At 37.9% G+C, this 19,680-nt stretch overlaps 2 protein-coding genes across 2 annotated transcripts; one reads left to right on the top strand and one right to left on the bottom strand.

The window, feature by feature from the left end:
• Positions 1–799: 799 nt before the first annotated feature.
• On the top strand, positions 800–6,953 carry LOC117490146 (mannose-P-dolichol utilization defect 1 protein-like). Its single transcript, XM_034139743.1, has 7 exons — positions 800–931; positions 1,733–1,798; positions 2,766–2,898; positions 3,363–3,448; positions 4,889–5,004; positions 5,514–5,624; positions 5,710–6,953. Exons 1-7 carry the CDS (start codon positions 841–843, stop codon positions 5,818–5,820), a joined length of 714 nt encoding a protein of 237 aa, XP_033995634.1. The 5' UTR covers positions 800–840; the 3' UTR covers positions 5,821–6,953.
• Positions 6,954–9,071: 2,118 nt separating this feature from the next.
• slc25a35 (solute carrier family 25 member 35) lies at positions 9,072–15,654 on the bottom strand. Its single transcript, XM_034139806.1, has 5 exons — positions 15,145–15,654; positions 14,979–15,044; positions 14,466–14,618; positions 12,844–12,978; positions 9,072–11,003 (listed from the first exon to the last, which is right to left on the bottom strand). The coding sequence occupies exons 1-5, from the start codon at positions 15,514–15,516 to the stop codon at positions 10,827–10,829; spliced, it is 903 nt and encodes a 300-aa protein (XP_033995697.1). The 5' UTR covers positions 15,517–15,654; the 3' UTR covers positions 9,072–10,826.
• Between the last annotated feature and the right edge of the window lie 4,026 nt (positions 15,655–19,680).

Here is a 19,680-nt window from a genome sequence, read left to right as displayed (position 1 = left end):
CCTCATTTCATGCAATAGAATGGAATTTTCTCTGTAAAAGATGTACTTACCTGTTTAAATCATCCCTAATATATAGATATCTAACCAGGGAGTCAAACCTGCAATGCATCATAACATGTAATTGATGGCTTTCTTGTCTGAAGATGAAAACTTAGAAATATGGAAGTTGTCTTTTGTATTGTAATGAATTTAGGATTCCCTTACAAATAATGTTAAGGAATGTATTTATTCAATTATTTATTTGTATAAGTCCCCGCTGCAATTTTTTATTTTGTTATCACGTTATTGTGCAAAATCTTGAATGTGTATTGTTGCCTATATTATTATGATTATTATTTATTTATTTGATTTAAGTGAAAAATAAAACTTCTTCTAAATGTAGTTATAAAGAGATGTCATTTCAATTGCCTATTTTTCACATGCATAAAATTGAAAACACAAATTAATATTTGCATTTTCCTATAATCTATTTTTTTAAGGAAGGAGAGCAACATGTAATTGAAATGGCCCATTCTTCACATGGGGGGAAAAAGCAACAACTTTACACCAAAAACTAATCAAGTCAAGTATTTCTATAAAAAGAAAAATACATCATATTAATAATAAAGGTTGTTTGTATAGTTCATTGTTAAAGTTACAAAATGCTTAACAAAAAATATATGCAGCTATCATTATTTAAGATGCCTATATTTAACAGCAGGACAATTAATAACTGGAACCTATCAGAGAGAGAGGGGGGTCTTCAGAGGTCAGGGTACCCTCCGGCTCCTCTGTAAACACCGGGGATCCTCAGAGTCCCTCCCCCAGGCACAGAGCACCAGTCCCGGCTGCAGCTCCACCATGGCCCCGTCTGCCTTCAAAAACTTCCTGGTTACTTTTTTAATGCCCGAAAAATGTTACGAGAGGTTTTTCGTCAACTTTCACATGAACGGTGAGCTCCTCGCGAGGACGTTTCAGAACGAACAGCGTTTATTAATATATAAACAGTCTCTGGGTAAATCCTGCAGAAATATCCAGATGTGAGGAGGCGTTTCTCCTCTAGCCTAGCACTGTGTTTAGCGTTTTTACAAACTGTGATAATGTGTTAAATGTGGCTATTATTTCCGTAATTCGTTTACAAAATCCTGTTTAATGCACACATAAGCAGGGGTGTAAAATAACTAGGTAGCCTACATTTACTCAAGTAGGCTACTGTGCTTTGAGGTAGGCCTACTTGTACTTTACTGTAACTGCGTGTTTACATGTTATGCTACTTTGTACTTCTACTTCACCTCAAATCAGAGATAAATCGTGACGTGTACTGTACTTTTACTCCACTACATTTATGTAATACCTTTAGTTACTTTACAGATCTGGATTAATGTTTTGAAATATAATCAAGTCTTAAATCAGACTTTAGTTCCACCTGAAGTAAATTCACAAGCTACCCTGCAGTATACAAAGTCATTAAGCTGCACCTTTACCAGCTTTGATAACACTTTAATGATCAATAATTATAAAACATATCATATATATTATTCTGAAATTGACCAAACTGCACAATGACTACTTTTACTTTTGGTACTTTAAATATACTTTTGTACTTTTACTTGAGTAACATTTTGAATGCAGGACTTTCACTTGTAACAGAGTATTCCTACACTCTGGTACTTCTACTTTTACTCAAGTACAAGATCTGAGTACTTCTCCCACTTCTTATTGTTTTTAATATTTGTTTGTATCTATGTTGCAGGGGCTTGCCTTAGGTTTGTGATGAACAGAGTTGTGGGATTTTTGATCTTACTGGACACTTTCCTGGGTAAGAAGATAAGCCTTACATCTGATGTAATCATGCAACAGTAACAAAGAAGTCTGTCCTCTCCATAATGATTGATCAATGGCCACCACTGTGATGAGTCACACACTCTTCTGGTAAATTGTTGTGTAACGCTGAACACTGTAGATCACCATGTCAACATCAGGCCTGCTGATGGTATCACAACACCACTGCATTTAAATATCTGAAATGCAGAAACAGTGACATCTCTAAATGTCTCTTCGAAGCTGAACCCTGCCACTGCAAAAATAAAGTAGAGCATTGTATCTGGATAGTAAGAATACTAGTAAGAAGACATACAGTACTGTACTGTGAGTTTTCCATGACCTAACCTACTATACTCCACCCTAAATTGCTCCTGTGGGTATTGTCCACAGTATTCAATGTATTATATACGTAATATGTAATGTAAAGCCCTTTGAGCACTGGGAAAAGAGCTACAAATAAATACCATTAATTATGATTATACTGTTCTATCACCTTTTCATGCCATACTCTATTATTCTATGACTTTTTAATGACTTTAAAGTGAGATGTTATGACATACTATACAAGTACTCTTTTACATTAAACTATACTACAACTTTTTTGTGAAATGTGTATGATATACTTAATTTTTTAACAAATTTGTATTGCATATGATGCTATGCCTTTTTATGACTCTTTTATGGCTAACTGCTATATGATGAAAATACTATATTATGACATTAGCTGTGACATACAATAACCTTTCATATTTCCACATTCTTTTTAATGATAATAATAATAATAATTATAATAAGAAGAAGAAGAAACAGAGCAGTCTCCCCCTCAAAGAAATACAGACAATAATTGCAAATCAAGAGCGAAATGTTTCCGTCTTCCACTGCAATTGTTCAATGTTTTACTCATTTGTAAAGATATGTATTGTTAATCCTGACACTGACTGCATGTTGTGGTCTCTGTGCAGCGCAGCTCCCTCAGCTGCTGAAGATATTGTGGAGAAGAAGTGCAGACGGTCTGAGTCTGACCTCCGCCCTGCTGCAGCTCTATGCCTTCTCCTGTCCTGTCGTGTACGCCATAGCACACCACTTCCCCCTCTTGTACGTATATAGCATCGAAAAAACACAAAAGAGTTCTCTGTCTGATTCACTGGTAGATCAGACCACAAGTCATTAATTAATCAGTTGCATATGTTACTCATTATTCCTCTTACTACTGTGTCAATAGGTCCTGAGTTGAGATGCATTAACTTTACTGTTTACATCTATTTCTGTGATGCTATTAGTATACTCCAATGTCAACAACAAGCCCAACATCAAACCTCGTTTCACCAGTTATTTCCTCAGCTAGCTTCAGTTTATGAATATATGACTCACTGTTTGAACAAGCCACTGGGTGTGCACTGAGTTCAATCAAATGTACACTCCTTAATGCGAATCTGCCAAGTTAAACAGGAAGACTGTTAATGTTCTGCAGAGAAGGATGTTTCTCTGAGAGCTTTTGTCTGCAGCTGACTGTATATCTGTTATTATACTTATCATAGATGTGTTTTACTTCTTCGCAGTGCCTGGGGTGAGAGGCTCATCACGTTGACCCAGACTGCCGCCATTGTCTTCCTCATCCTGTATTATCGTGGCCAAACCCTCACAGGTTAGCGCACACTGAAGCACAATTTTCTAATTTCATATTCCACAATATGAATATACTTTGTATGCATTTTTTTTGGCGGGAAGCCTGGGGGGATGTGGTGCCATGATCTGGTGTGTGTGAGGAATCTGGCGGCTGCATGTTGTACCAGTTGTACCCCCCCCCCCCCCAAGCTTGGTCATTACAAAATCATGCATGTTATCATCAGTTACTTTAAACCATTTCCTTACATAGTTTGTTTTCCAATCCTTTGTTATTATTTACTTTTTAATTCAAATATGATACCCTCATTACATTGCCTACAATTGTTGATGTTGAACATCTTTTAAAAACCACACTACCTTTTGTCAGAATCAGGCTTGGATTTTTGTCATTTTAGGGGCAAAGCCATTTGGCCTTTGGTGTCACACATTTTTTCAGGGCGCAAAGGCCGTTGAGGGAAACATTTGGATTTGGAGCTTACAAATAAATAACTACATTTCTGATAAGAAAAACACACGAATGACATGGAAAACAAATCACTTTTTTAATATCAATAATGTCAAACATTATATCATCATATAGGCCTATGCCTCGTTAGTATTACCGTATATAAACCGTACTTTACTTTGAATAATTAGTGTTTGGTATGTTTTCCATCTACTACTTCTCCCATTCACAAATCCGAAATCAAATCAAAAAATCTAAAATTCTATTAATATGTAACAAATATATTCCATTTCAGAGCAGAAGAAACAGCCTTCAAGGGTCAAACTCTGCACATAGTGTACAGTAGTTACATTTAGGAACCATTGAAATAGCTTCTGATTAGGTTTATCTAGATGGAGCCTCAGCAAGGCTTCAACCTGCCTTTTTCAAGCTTAAAGACTCTACAGAGTTATTCAATAAAAATATATATAGTCAAAAGTCATAACTGTATTTTCACAGAAGGTGACTTTTGTAGAGTCAGATCAAACATTAAGAAGTCAAATGCTTTATTGACAAATGAAAAGGTCCTGTGCATCCTGTATGAGTACGTTAATAGTATATATATTTCTGCTACTAAAACGCTTGTGTGCAGCTCTGTTGTTGTTCAGTGTGATGTTGATGCGAAGAGGGGTTTATCAGTGACTCATAAAGTCTTCCTGTTTAATGTTTTTGCTCAATGCTTTCCTGGAGCGCCCTCTTGTGGCGTTATCTTGTGACTCATACACTTCTCAGAGGGACCTTGTGTTCAGAGAGCACTATTCACTGAGTTAAAGAGGACATATTGTGCTCATCTTCAAGTTCATATTTGATTTGTGTGCCTCTACTGTGACATGTTTAAAAAGGTCTTTATTTTTCCTGTACTGCCTACCTCTTTTCACCCTCTGTCTGAAACCAGAGCTGGTTTTCAGTGTAGCCTTTTTTTTTCTTTGTGCATGAAATTCCTTATTCATTCCTGTTATTCTCTTTTCATGGCAGGAATTCTGTTCCTCTTGGCTTTCGGAGGGGCCATTTTCCTTCTGGCGTCCTATGCAGCGGCAGCAGTCGTCTCAGCGATGCAGGCCTCCAGTTTGCCAGCCGTAATAGCAAGCAAGGTAGCAACTCAAACATATCTCTGCAGCTCAATATGTTTGCTGTCCTATGACCATTACAACCTGTATGATTTGTCTCAAAATTATTATGTATGAACAGACCAATAATGCGTGAAATGTGTTAATGGAAAACACCTTCCACAAATGCAAAAGAAAAATGTGCAAACTCACAAAAATATTTAGCAAGTACACATACAAAGCTACAAATGCACTAGCACTATTTTATCTGTTTTATTGTGTTGCACTGTTGGAGGAACTCAGATTTACACTGTAGCTATATGTACAAATGACTATTAAAGTCTTGAATCTGGAAAATCATGAAGTAAAATCTGTGAATTCTCTAATTATAAAATACAACTCAACAAATCACACTTGTGAATATCTTTCTTACATCTCTGTTAGTGGATCACTTTTTTACACACATGGCTTTTTGAGACAAACTAAAAGTAAGCATGCAAAATGTAAATCTATCAGAGGACAGAGAATGTATTTGCTGTTATTGTTGTTTCCAGGTCTTCCAGGCTGGAACAAACCACAGTAACGACAGCACGGGCCAGCTGTCCTCTCTGTCGGTGCTTCTGTCCTGGGCCGGCTCTCTGGGATTCATCTTTGTGTCTCTACAGGTACGCTCAGACAGAAACACAGCATGCGCTATACTCCAATCTCTCATGGTTATCTTTACTAACTGCTCCAAACTGTGTCTTACAGGAGACAGGAAACTGGTTAGCCACGGTGTCCCACACCCTGTCAGCCTGTCTCAGCTGCGTCCTCCTCGCTCAGGTCCTCTGCCCTGATGCCACCAAGAAGAAGAGCGAGTAGAGGTGGAGGACAGTGATGAACAAACACTCACATCATATGCAAATCCTTCCTGTCCTTTGAGGAAATGCTTTGGGATTCTGTGCCAGATGTTGGAATAAGAATGGCTACAAATACAGCACAGATGTAGCAGGAAATGTTTACAGTACAGAACACTTTTTTGTATATATATATATGGCTGTATGCTACATTAAGATATTTCATATTGAGGATATATTATGCTAATTTCCAGGTGCATATTTGTATTTCTCTGTTGTGATTGATCAACTGCTGAGAGAAGTCCCGCTCCATCACGTACAATGTGTTGGACTTCCTGTTTAGTGTCTGGATCGTTTATTGGGGTGTCCCATTCCACATATCTCCATCATGTATTATGATTGTATTTGAAACTGTTTGTGAATGAAATACATTGAATGTAATGTCATAAAAGTTAGTTTAGTATGTCAGAAACAAATTATGGTATATTATGTCAAAAAACTATATTATTTCCTCCTAAGCAACCGTTTTTAATTTTGTATGCAAGAAGCTTTCCATTAACAGGTTTATATGCTTCAGGCAACGCCCGCCCTCAAACACTCACTGTTGCTCGGTAACACTGGATGTTTGCAGGAGCTCAGCCAAGAGTCAAGACACACTCGGTAAGGTGAGCGTGTTTTCCATCCAACAGCTCACAAAATGAGATATCACCAGATAATAAACCATTTCTTTATTTAATGATGGTGTTTATAATTGTCTCTGTAATCAAATGTAAGATTTAAAAGAGCTGTCACCTTCACTCACCTTTGTGTCAGCACTGTAAAGACCTTAGTCGAGCATTATCAAGGTGTACATAAAGAACTGACCTCCTCCAGTTTCCTCTTTGTTTGCCTTTTACACAGCATTAGCCTTGTGCACCATGGCATGGTGACCCAGCACCATGGCATGGTGACCCAGCTGACACGAGACATGTGACGTGTCATATACACAAAGAAAACCAAAGAAAACCTGCAAGTGAATCTAGTGAAACTACAATGACAAAATACAAACAAAATATACAAAATTAAAGCCTGTTGTTGCACACATGTGACATGATATATATAAACATTACTGCAAGTGAAAAAATAAAACCCTGATGCCTGCAGGTAGATAAAATAATAGTTAATAGTTTCTTTGTCATGTGTTTTTCATCACCATTTGTATCTTACTATATCAGTGGTGGTATGTATTCAAGTATAACATGTAGGTACTTGTACTTTACTTTGATATCTTATTTATACTTCTACTTCAGTACCATTCATAGGGAATATTATGCTTTTTAGTCCACTACATATCATTTACAGCCTTAGCTACTTTAAGTAAATATTTTGTATTAAAATTTAAATTAAACTACAGTTTTCACAGTTCATACAAGAACAGTTTTTAATAGATTGATTGTTTTAGGTTTTGGGTTTTTCTTTAGATACTTTGAGTGCATGTATGTATGTGCAAATGTACATTTCCCCTCTGTGGGACGAATAAAGGTATTCTGATTCTGATTCTGATTTCAATTCAGGCTTTTTCATTGGAATAAAGTATGTTTACAGTATGGTATTTACACTTTTACTAAAGTAAAGGATCTAAATACTTCCTCCATCCACTTGCCTTCTATCTAAACTGTGGGGGAAACTTCTGTGTAGCAATGCAGGAGGAGTCACCGACTCAGGAAGGAGACACGGGGAGAGCTGGAGATTTTATGTCAAACACTGATGGTTTATTTAGGAGCTTCGGCCGGAGAATTCACAAAACAAGTCAGGAGTCAGAGGTCTGACTACACGGTTGAGTTGCCACATCAATTCTGAAGAGCCTCTCTCTCGATAGCCCTTTTAACTAGTTCCGAGAGAGTAATCAACATATTTGGGGAGATAGACTAAACAGCTAGGGACACTGAATTACTTGTGTCTGACGCTTATGGCCTCGAAGATTTCACACCTTGGAGTCCACAAACCCCAAGAAGTTAGTGTTCCAGTGTACCCACAACAATAAACCATTTGTGACCGAGAGTTACCCGGTCATAAACTGGTAACAACAACATATGGCTGAAGCAGCCCCTTCCTTAAGGGAGATAACAGACGTCAGGGTTGGTCATAAACGTCAAAGGGCAAAAGGTGGATATAGGAGAATTATTCCCCAACATAAACAAGTGCACAGGTAAATATAATGCTAATGCAAAACTATTGATACCCTAGCTTTCCTTTCATATTTCAGAACATGCCGTGTGACACTATTTAAAGATAATTAATTATTATTCTGTTTATCTAACTTTCTGTTTCTAAAATAACCAGATCCTCAAAAATAATTGTGCATGTTACACAATGTGATAATGGAGTAACCTGATGAGTGCATTAACTCACAGTGCTGCACTCTCTGTTCTCCAATTAGACAATAGGTTGGTGGGGAAATTCATCAATTGCACAATTGTGAATGTAGTCAGAAGATCACAGTCATTCTGGTAAACTGGAGGAAATTAACCTCCAGCCACAACTCCCCTCGGGCTCATCATGTGACGCAAGTAAAATAGTCCGTATTGAAGTTATAGTTTAGCTAGGTTGAATGAGGTAAAACAATAACTAAAACAGGACTACAAAGATATCTGAGCCTCGCTCACCCTCTCTCTTATCCACACAAATTAACTAAATGGCTTTATCATCAGAATCTGACATGGCCAACTTGGACAGTGTGGCACGTACAAAAAATGAAATGTTTTACCGCTGAATAATTGTTATTAAAGGCTCAGTCTAGCCAGTCACTTTTCACAGTATTATTACATGTTACTTGTTAGACGCTTTTATCCAAAGCTACTAACATACTCAATACTGTGGGCAATCCCCACAGGAGCCATTTGGGGTGAAGTGTCTCAGGGACACAACGACATGCTGACTGCAATGGGGTTTGAACCTGTGCTCCCCTGATCCGAACACCAGCGCACTAGTGCACTGCGCCACAGCCTCCCAGTAGGTTTCTAATCTGCTTTTAGTTTTATAAAGTCATCAGATTCTCGATGTGAAGTAAACAAACGTTAGTACGTCTGAAAGGAATCATTTCTGGTTAGACGTGTTGAAGCTGTTACTTTAATGACTGCTCTTCATTGTCTAGTAATGCGTCATGGGAGAGACTATTATAGTCTGTTTGCTCCAGCTTTATTATAATATTTGTTTATCCTGTTCTATATTACTCTAGAACACATGTGTTCACGGTACAAGTGGGCATTTTTTAATTTAATTTTTAATTAACCTGGTTGTTTGGAAAGTAAAAAAAAACAGCAATATCAGGAAATCTTCATAATTCAAAAATAAGGTTAGGAGTTATTTAACAGGAGTTAAGACAGAACAATATGTGTTATTAAAGCTACAGTAAACTTATAATGTATTATTAAAGCCTTGGCACTTTGTGGAGTATTGTGCAAGTTATGAAGAAAGCACCAAATATGTAAATATTTACAGTTGAATTTGTTTATTTCATGTTAAATGTGATTCGTTCTGATGACCAAAGATATTTTCAAACTGTGAGGAAACAAACTGTATTCATAATGTAATCTGTCTTCACTTTGGCTATACGCTTATTTAATTTAGGAGCACTGGTGTATACTTTTGCTGACCTGGAGAGGGTCAAATTAAAATATGTACAGGATGTATTTGTCCAGCCCATAATGAGTGGACATCCTCTGTACTCTAACTTTAATAATCTGATACTTTAAGGAATTTGAAGGCACTTCTCGGAGGCCTGAAAAAAACTGAAAAATGCTCAAAAATGGATTGAAGTTAAATAAATAAAAATAATAAAAATGAAATGTTTTAGAAACTAAATATTATTAATAACAATAAAAGCAAGTTTTTAAAAACCCATACTGTAACAGCATAATGATGTATTTATATGTAAAGTTTAAATAGTTATAATAAATTAATTCTTAAAATTGTAAAACAAAAACAGACTTTTTTGCAGTAAGTACATTTACCACCACCTACATATAAAATACACATATACTGTAGGTAGTTTAAACTTCGTGAATTTTGACAATTTGTTACTCAAAATGCAGTTCTTGAGGAGTCGTTTGGCAATCATGTCTTCCTCCATCTACTCTTACTGTACTTCATCAGCATTATTTTGGTTTTATTGTGTGTTTGTATTGCACTGTATATCTATTCTTTAAAAAAAAGTGCATTAGCAGATGAGCTAAATCTATAGTGAAATGCTCAATGGCGTTATCTATTCAGTAACAATTAATTTGTTATGTATCTGACCCTTTAAAAATAAACAAACAACGCATGAAGGCTTAAAATATTAAATAGTATTGTAAAGTACATTCAGGTAACCTTAATCATGGTTGCAATTGTTAAACAAGTATAATCAATAACTAATAAAAATGTACTAAAAAATGTACATGTTTTTGCTATTTCTATTAATTAAACGAAGAAAGTGTCTCTTTTAACAAGTAAGACACTTGATATGTTATAATTGTAAGGCTTGGTTTGTAAAATATCCCAGCACACACATTGTATAAGCACTCAACACTCTTCAAAACGTTGCCTTGTTTGAACAATTTCACAGTAAAATCTGAACGCTCTGTTTCACCCTGACATCATACATTGTGTTTCCCTTTAAAATACATCTTCTGCTGCTGCTGTGTGTGTTGGCACAATCCCTTCATTTCCTCAAACTGTGGCCACATTTCGTGCTTTCTCCAGAAGCTACTCTTGTGTGTCCAGTGCACGCTATTTTACATCTGTGGAATGGCACACCTGAGGAGTTTCATTGCTACAAAAGAGCCCTAGTGTTTGACACAGAGCAAACTGTACATGAGGTCTAACGCGTTTCTCTCCGAGTCCCTATGCAGGTTGTCATAGTTTGACAGTACTTATTTGTTTTCATCTTGGAGTGTAAAAATGTAACCTTTGCTTCTTCTCTTCCACACCAAGAAAATATCTCCTGGTTTTCCTTTAACCTCATTAACCGCTTAATGAGTTACCCATTTTCCAGCTTCCCTGTCCCTTGTGTTATCTGAGCTGCTGGCGCTGGTACATTTTGCGCAGTTCGTCCCAGAAGAACAAGGACAAAATGGTGTGTGGGCCGATCCGGAAATAAGAGGCTCCCAAGCCTTTATAGAGTCCCATCAGGCCCTCCTTCTTCAGCGTCCTGGAGAAGCAGTCAGTGAAGCCTTTATAAAGCTGCCCCTGAAATATGACAAAGAAAAGTCAGCCTGCGTGTGATCAGTGTTTGAGATCTAAAAATCCATGCAGCAGAACCAGAGATCTGTCAAAATATGGCAGGTATATATTGCCCACAATGCAAGCGACAGTTTAGTTGGAGTTGTTTTTTCTCCTTTTCCGAACCACTATTCCTTGACCTCCGTGTGAAATGTCACAGGGTTAAGGAATAGTGGATAGGAGAATTCAAAAGGACTTAGGAAAAGACGACGGTCTTCAAGAGAATCTGACTGCACTGACACTATCCGACATGTTTATGACCCGCCAGCGGATGTTTTGAATGTGTGTCTGCTGTGGGGAAACTACAGTTTTCTGTTCTGTTGTGCCGCGGTAAATGTTGCGGCTGCAAGGCATTGTGGGACAGCATTTTTCCTTTCTTTTCGTAAAGGAAGGTCCAGTGTTTTCTAAGATAAAGGAGATTATAAAAGGAGTTTCTCAGCTGCCACTGAGGTACATCCGGGTCATTTCACTTCATTAGGAACCTTCCTAAGCTAAACTGACAAATCAAACGCATCCTCTGGTGTGTTTTGTTAGGAGTGGCTAATGTAGCTTGAGCCGTTAGCCTCAGCGCTACAGAGAGCGGGTAAGCTTTTTTCTAAATCCAACACCCATATTTCAAACTTGAAGTCTTAAGACTCAACCAAAGCTGACTCGACTGACATCACTTGAGGCAAAAGACTTCACTTGAACCCCTCTAGAGTCACAAATACCTTTTTATACAACTCTTTTTTTTTCTCTCATCTCTTTCGACTCCACTTCGAGCGATAGAATTACTAACAAAGAATTACTAACAAAGCACTTATATACTAATAAAGGACTGGCTTATCTAAAGCCTGTTGAGTAGCACTTGAAATGTTTTAGCTCTATGAAACCTGATGTACTTATATGATTCTGTTTTTCTTCTAGTTTGTATCTTGTTGGTCGAATGCACTTATTGTAAGTCGCTTTGGATAAAAGTGTCAGCTAAATGCAATGTCATGTAATGTCTTTTTGACACCTGCAGTAGTTCTCTTGTAAACAGACTTTACATTTGTAAAAAAAATGAAATGTTATGGCATAAGTTGAAAGATGCTTTATAAGCACCGTTAACTTACAATATCTTTCCTATCGCAAAAGGATGGTCCAGTGTATCCTAAGCTAAAGGGTATAATAAAGGAAAATTGAAGCTCCTTTCCTATCATCTAGAGATTCCAAACAAATCTTATCATGGCTGTGTAATAGAAAAATATTATACTCACTTACTTACTTTAATAATATCATTGTGTGATTCGTATTTGCTAATGTTTATCTATATTTACTACTTCTCACACATCTTAGCTAAGCTTGGGAAAATTCCTTATTAAGAAGATGCAGTGTTGTTGGTTCCACTCCCATGTGCACCAACAGTATGACCTTCAACTCAGTTGAACTGAGAACTTCCTGATACGTCCTCCCTAACTTCCAGAATGCTCCTTTCATTATCACTAAGCTTCACCCCTCCCTTTCTCCTCTCTCTGTGTTTCGATATGCAACCCAAACTCTATTCTTCGTCTTTCACTCTGCAGACTGTATGCTCTCTGTATGACTGACTGAACTTACTTGCAATAAATAAAATACGACAAAGACAGCTGAATGGTTTGATTCTCTATCCGCATTTGATAAATACATTCCCACCACAGCTGCCACGCAGGTACTTTCGGGTCAGTTCCCTCAGTTCAAAACTTTCCTCAGCAAAAGGGTGAAAATTCGACCGCAACCATGGTAGAAAAGGTGGGGTTCTACGTGATAAAAACAGAGCTAAAGGAGTGTAACTTTCTCATATCCTCACCTTGCCCAAATGATCCACGGGCTGGTTGTAGAGCCGCGTGCTCACGACATCAAAAGGCGTCATAGCTATCACCACCACCACGCTGCTGATCATACCGGCAGTGAGGGCCACGAACCAGCTGTCCTTAGGGAACACCTTGGGAAGAAGAGTACAACACAATGTGAGGCTCAGTAATGTAGACGTGAGAAGTGACAGAATGTAGCACATAGGGCTGTGCGATTATGGCAAAAATCATAATCACGATTATTTGGGTCAATAATTGATATCACGATTATTAAATACGATTATTCATTGACTTTGAAAACATCCATTTATTGAACTTTAAAACAAATACAAATAATAATTTGAACAGTATCTTTTTAACTGTTGATTACCCTGAACGTATAATTCAACTGAAAAACCAATACAAAAATAAATTAAATGATACATTTAAATAAATAATATCAAAATAATAAATACCAATAAACAAGAGTGCACTTCAACAAGCTACTAAACATATAAATATGATAAATACAAATAAATTAGACAAAAATGAATTTGATCAAATATGTTGCAGTGCAGTCACAACCAAGCAAAGCAAAATAATCGTTTTTTTCGATTATGTTGTTTTCGTAATTGTGGCAGGCCAAAATCGTAATTGCGATTAAAATACGATTAATTGCACAGCCCTAGTAGCACACCTCGTGCACCTGTGCATCGATGCTAGACCAGTTTATCACCACCACTTCTAATTTTAACTGGCGGTGATCTCATACATGCAGAGAAACAGAGGAATGACTAATTATTAGTGCCTGTTACACACACACACACACTCTCCTATAGTTACTGTCAACTACGACTACTACTACTACTACTACTACTACGCACAGGACAGTACATTGCTTCATACGACAATAAACAACATAATAAACAGACAACACAGCAGCAGCTCAACAGTTGTTATCACTTACAAACACACCACGGCTCAAAGTCTGGTAGTAATAGAAAACCAGGATGTCGGAATTGTTTTCTGAACATTTGGAAAGATGTAAGGCTTTTTAGTATGGGTGTAGCTTACACCCAGTAAACTGGTGCCCTGGTTATGTAAGCTACATTTTTTCAGAGTGAGGGGGGGCAATGAAAGGTATCGAATTTCTATTCCAGAAGAGAGCAATGCTTTGTCGGGACACAATGTCTGCTTTTGTAATCTGTACACGGCTACTGACTACAAATGATCTCGTCCGAATCATGTGACTACTGATTTTTTAATAATCAAAAGTTAAATGTCAATCATGTCTTCAATCTATACCAATGTGGACTCTAGATAATAGGAACAAATAAAGAAAAACGCCTATGAAAGGTTCAGAGAGGGCTCGACGTGACTTCTACAAGATACTAATTTCACAATCATATAAGTCTTCGAAAAGCAGCACGTTTTTAACATCAAAACAAGCTATTGTATGATTGATATTCAGAGTGATTTCCAGTCCCTAAACTAATCATAACAGCTCAATGTGAGTTGTGCAATATCCCCGAAATCAGACTGAACAGTGTGGAAAGCTGAGGAACCAACATCCCCCCTGGTCAGCCTTTAACCCATGTTGAGATTAAACCTCAGCGGAGAAGTAGTAAACTATTCCAACCTGTAAGTCAAGCACCAGTTCCTTGGCGGAGGAGAAAGTGGAGAGTTGAGCAGCTGACCCCACGCTGACCCTTGGGATAGCAGCACTGGAGCCCCTCCACAGTCCCAGAATGCCATGCTGCCTGTAGATGGCTGCCAGAGCGTGGATCATCCCCTGACAGGAAGAGGAAGAACACGTGAGGAGACAGAATCAGAATACCTTTATACGTCCCACAGAGGGGAAATGTACATGTGTTACAGCAGAAGAGCCAAAGACAGCAAGGTTAACTAAGAAGCACGCATAACAAATAAAAAAAATTACACAATTTACAAAATACACATCCTGTAACAGTTCTGAAGATGTAGCAGCCAGGTATATATTGCACAGTTATTAACAGCATATTGCACATATTGCACATAGTTGGTATTTAACAACAAGGGGTGTTATAGTCTATGTTGTTGTGTGTGTGGGGGTCTACTAGGGGTAACTTGTTGACAGCTGTCATTCATATGAAACACCATCAGTGTTTATTACCTGGTGTTTGTGCTGATGTCCAACTGCAATAGAGGAGGTAGACTGACTCTGCAGGTGAGTCTTTACCTGTCAAAGGAGACAATGCGTGTCCTCAGTTACAAAAGGGACAGCTCACCTTGAAATGTCACACAACTGCAATAAAAAGGAAATAAAGCCAGATACAGACCAGGTACACGGGGCTTCCCATCACGGCTCCCACCACTCCGGCCACAGCCCCTGCTAGCGTGGTTTTAACCGCACTGACCCTGCCCTCCGTGTGGATGTGACCCGAGGACTCAATGATGGCGAACGAGCCGAGTCTGACTCCATTCATTAAAAACTGATACACGAGCCCCGGCGCGAGACCTTTCTGCAGGCCGGCAAGTCCGTCCACTTTACCGATAGTGTAAAAAGCGTGAAACACATTGCGGTAGTAAACCTGGTAGGAGCCCCGGGTCTTGAGCTCTCCTTGGAGTTGCATCCGAGTTTTGACAACCTCCAGCGGGTTGGTGAACAGGCAGGCTCCGCACGCGGCCGCCCCGCTCAGCATGAAGTCCATCGCGGCTGTCCGGCGGTCACAGGCCTGCTAGTGAACCGTCCTTCATGACACAGGAGTTGTACTCAGCGGCTTTTCGCCCTCCCACATAACTGTACACACACTCTCACACACACACTCATAGATACACACCCCACAGTGGGATGCATCAGAGCGCAGCCATTAGAGCACTTCAAGAGCGCCTCGTAAACTCGATAATTCAAAAGGAAGAAGAGGCTACTTGTTATTGAGTCAAAATATTTAAAGGTAGGCTACATGGCTTGAGACAGTAATCGTTTTTTCCCCTATGTGAACACATTTACGAGTTAATTTAATAAAGAAATATTGGTACTTGTGAGTTATCTGTCGCCACTTTTTTCTAAATAGGCACTATATTTGTTTTTTTCAGACTCTCTAAATAACCCTAACCCAGGATTAATGTTTGTTATTTTGAGAAATGAAAAGGTTCCTGTGGAGGAGGCAGCTACCCGCTATTAAAAAGTGGCGACAAATAACCCACAAGTACCGACATATTTAGCTATTTTTATATAATGTTTTATTAAATTCCCTATTTTGTAGGGATGTACTGTGTATACAAAAAGGAAAGGGAAAAAACAACATACGGACGGTAGGACTATATTCACAATATCGAATTTAATCAATAACACTTGGTATCACCATTTCAACATATTTTATTCCAAATCTGTTTTGGACAAGAGAAAAACAGTAACATACAGTTTAACCTCCCAATTGTGTGATAAAAAAATTATTTCACAAAGAGGATAACAATGCATGTCACATACAATTTAATTAAAACAAATATTTATAATAATTTACAGGGGGAATCTGGAGACATGTGTATTGAACCTACACTCCTTTCGCCCCCTGAACGTCTCATCTTGGAAGACTGTTTACGTAGAGACCATAGCGTACGTTTGACGCTCGTCTTCTTAGCCAATCAGAAGCCCCGTACGGCCCAGGATGACTGACTGAGGTGGTTTATAAAAGGCCCTCAGGCTCAGTGACCTATTTCTCTGTCGGATTATCATTGCACACACATTGTTGGGACCAGTTCATGCATCTTCATATAACTTATTTTTTTTTTAAACAGCGACGAACTCAAGTGATCACATTTCAACACTTTAAATATTTTTTAAATATTTAATAAAATTAATATTTGAGCATTAAATAACAATGACAGTGTAATGAAGTGATCTCAGGTAAATACTGGGTCACCAGGGCAGCACACTCACTCTTAATCAGAGATAACCGTCTGAGGGAGAACGGTGTCGTATGGATTGGATTTTTAACAACATCTCTTTTGAATCAGCTAACACACACTGACAGTTAAACTGCCGATGGATCACAGGCATTTGGACAACTCCCAATGAGTGTGCAAATGTTATGGGTGTTTTGCTTTGAGCTGAATGAATTAGATAATGTTTGATATTGAAGACACTCTCTGTGCTACCACCTGTGACTTCATGGTCTTTCACCCACTGAACTCCACGTCTGGACGGGTGGGTTTGTTTCCCGTCACTGAGCTGGATTAGGCGTGAAAGTAAAATCTGTTTCACCTCTAACCCTATTAATGCACCGGAAGAAACGTGGTCCAGTTAGGAAGTATTTTTTGAGGTCAAAGGTTTCTACTAAAAGTAATAAGTAATTACTTTTGAAATAGTGACAAAATAAATATATACTGACTAAAAAGGTGTAGATTAAAGCCTCAGTTTATTACACTTGCCTTTGTTACATTAATTAAGTTGTACAATTATAAATAAAACATAAAAACTTGCTGCTATTTAAGGGGTTTTTCTGATTGCTTTGCCTACGTGCCAAACTCTAAATCAGCCGATCCTCCCCGTTATGTTGCAGTGCAGATTGTGGGATTTGCTCTGTGTGCTTTGCAAATTGAACCGGAGGCTTCTCATTATGTGTTCTCTGCCTCTGAAAGCACAGTGTGACAGAGCAGGGGCTAACCAGCAGGAAAATACAAGTCAAGTACATTTACTCGAGTACAGTACTTAAGTAAACATTTAAAGGGGCCCTATTCTGCTCATTTTCAGGTTCATATTTTGTAGTTGTGCATCTACTTTGACTTATTACGTTTACATGCATTTCAGGCAGGGGGGGGGGGGGTAGCTTTGGGATTTAAACCTCTGCAGACCATTTACAGTACATGCACTAAAACCTATATAACACACCGAGGTGTATAGTAACTGAGTATTTACTCAAGTACTGTACTTAAGTACAATTATGAGTTTGGTGTTACTTTACTTGAGTATTTCCATGTTATGATACTTTGTACTTCTACTCCACTACAATTCAGAGGTAAATGGTGTACTTCTACTCCACTACATGTTTTTAATACCTCTAGTTACTTTACAGATCTGGATGAATGATGTGAAATATAATCAAGTGTTAAATCAGACTTTAGTTCCACCTGGAGTAAATTCACAAGCTACCCTGCAGTATACAAAGTCATTCAAACTAGCTGCACCTTTACCAGCTTTGAGAACACTTTCATGATCAATCATTATAAAACATATCGTATATATTATTCTGAAATGGACCAATCTGCACAATGACTACTTTTACTTTAGTTTCTTTAAGTATATTTTGATGCTAATACTTTTCTGTTTTTACTTGAGTAACATTTTGAATGCAGGTCTTTTGTAACTAAGTATTTGTATGCCGTAGTATTGCTACTTTTCCTTCAGTAAAATATGTGAGTACTTATTCCAGCACTACAAGCAGCTTTGTGTTTGTGATTATGAGGAATGATTTCATCTTAAACAGCAGCTCAGCCGCAGTTTATCCGCTGTCTGACGTGGTTTCTGTCCTCTTCATTAGCAGATGATCCAAATCCCTTCTCTGTTTCCTCAGCCAAACTCTAAATCCTCTCACCTGAAACCTACACATATAATGTCTTTCTCACCTGCTAGACACATGCAGGAAAGCCTTTCTGAGGTTTTTGATTCACGTGCAGGATCTGCAGTGAATTTAAATAGTGTTTTCTTATACAGCGATGCTCATACACACAGGTTTGGGGAGAAACCGATTACATGTAATGGTATAACGTTATCATGATACAAAAAATAGTAGCTGTTTTTCCTTGCATTTAAAAAGACATGATCAGATTACTGTTACATTTCTAAATATTGGGTTTACTAGCAGGGTTACAATGTTACTAAATAACTAAAAAGAGCACATTGTGATTGTTTTAAAAAGAGAAGATTGAATTTCTTCTCTGTAAGCTGTACTGTTCTGTGGGCTAATACTTTAATTGTGAATCTAAACGCCGACTCCCTGAATCTGCTGTATGGTTTTCATTTTATTTTGTTCATTTGTTCTGTTTTTAATTCAGCAGGTGAACCTATATGTTCATAAAATAGTGTGTGTGAGCTTAACTGTGTGTATTCAAATAAAACGGAGCATTTTCTGTCAGCTCAGATGTTATTTCTGCTTTTTTAAATGTAGTATGTGCTCATGTGTTTCATTGTAGGTGCATAGGCTACTGCCTGAATATGCTCAATACATCTCACAATGTTCGAATCACAAATCAAAACTCACCTTTTCAGAACTGCTTTTAGTCTGTAATTAATGTTGTGTTTTTTACCTTTTACGTGTGTTGTTTTAACTTTGTTTTAATTAATTTTTACTCTGTAAAATGTCTTTGAGTTTCAAGAAAAGCGATAATGTATTCATATTATTATTATTATGGGCAGGTTTTCCTATAAATAAAATCTCTGAGTGGAGGACACATTTTTGATACTCAGATTAGGGTACTGATTACTTCTTTTTTTTTAAAGGTAACTAGCTATTGTAACGGATAACATTTTAATATAACCCTCCCAACCATAGAGACACAGAATAGTTCTGAGCTTTTTGTAAAAGCTTGCAGCAGTGATGTTCTCTCACACCTACAGAAGACATTCCATTTATCTATCTGCAGCCCGTCTGAGCTGGACTATCCCTCTGCAGACTGCATTGCAAAAAAAGAGTCAGATTTGTGGTGATTTTACTTTGCAATGCAAAACCAAGCATGAAATGTGTGTGGAGTTGCCCATCATCAGTAATCACTCCTGCTGCTGGGTTACTCTAATTGTTGTGCCGAGTTTCTCCCGCTAATAATGTCAGCGTGTAATCCTCACTAGCTAATGAACAACCAAGTAGGATTTCAGATGT

This window comes from Trematomus bernacchii, unplaced genomic scaffold, assembly GCF_902827165.1.
Source record: "Trematomus bernacchii unplaced genomic scaffold, fTreBer1.1, whole genome shotgun sequence".
NCBI lineage: Eukaryota > Metazoa > Chordata > Actinopteri > Perciformes > Nototheniidae > Trematomus > Trematomus bernacchii.
Note: the sequence above shows the minus strand (reverse complement) of the source record. Positions and strands in the feature narration are given on the sequence as shown.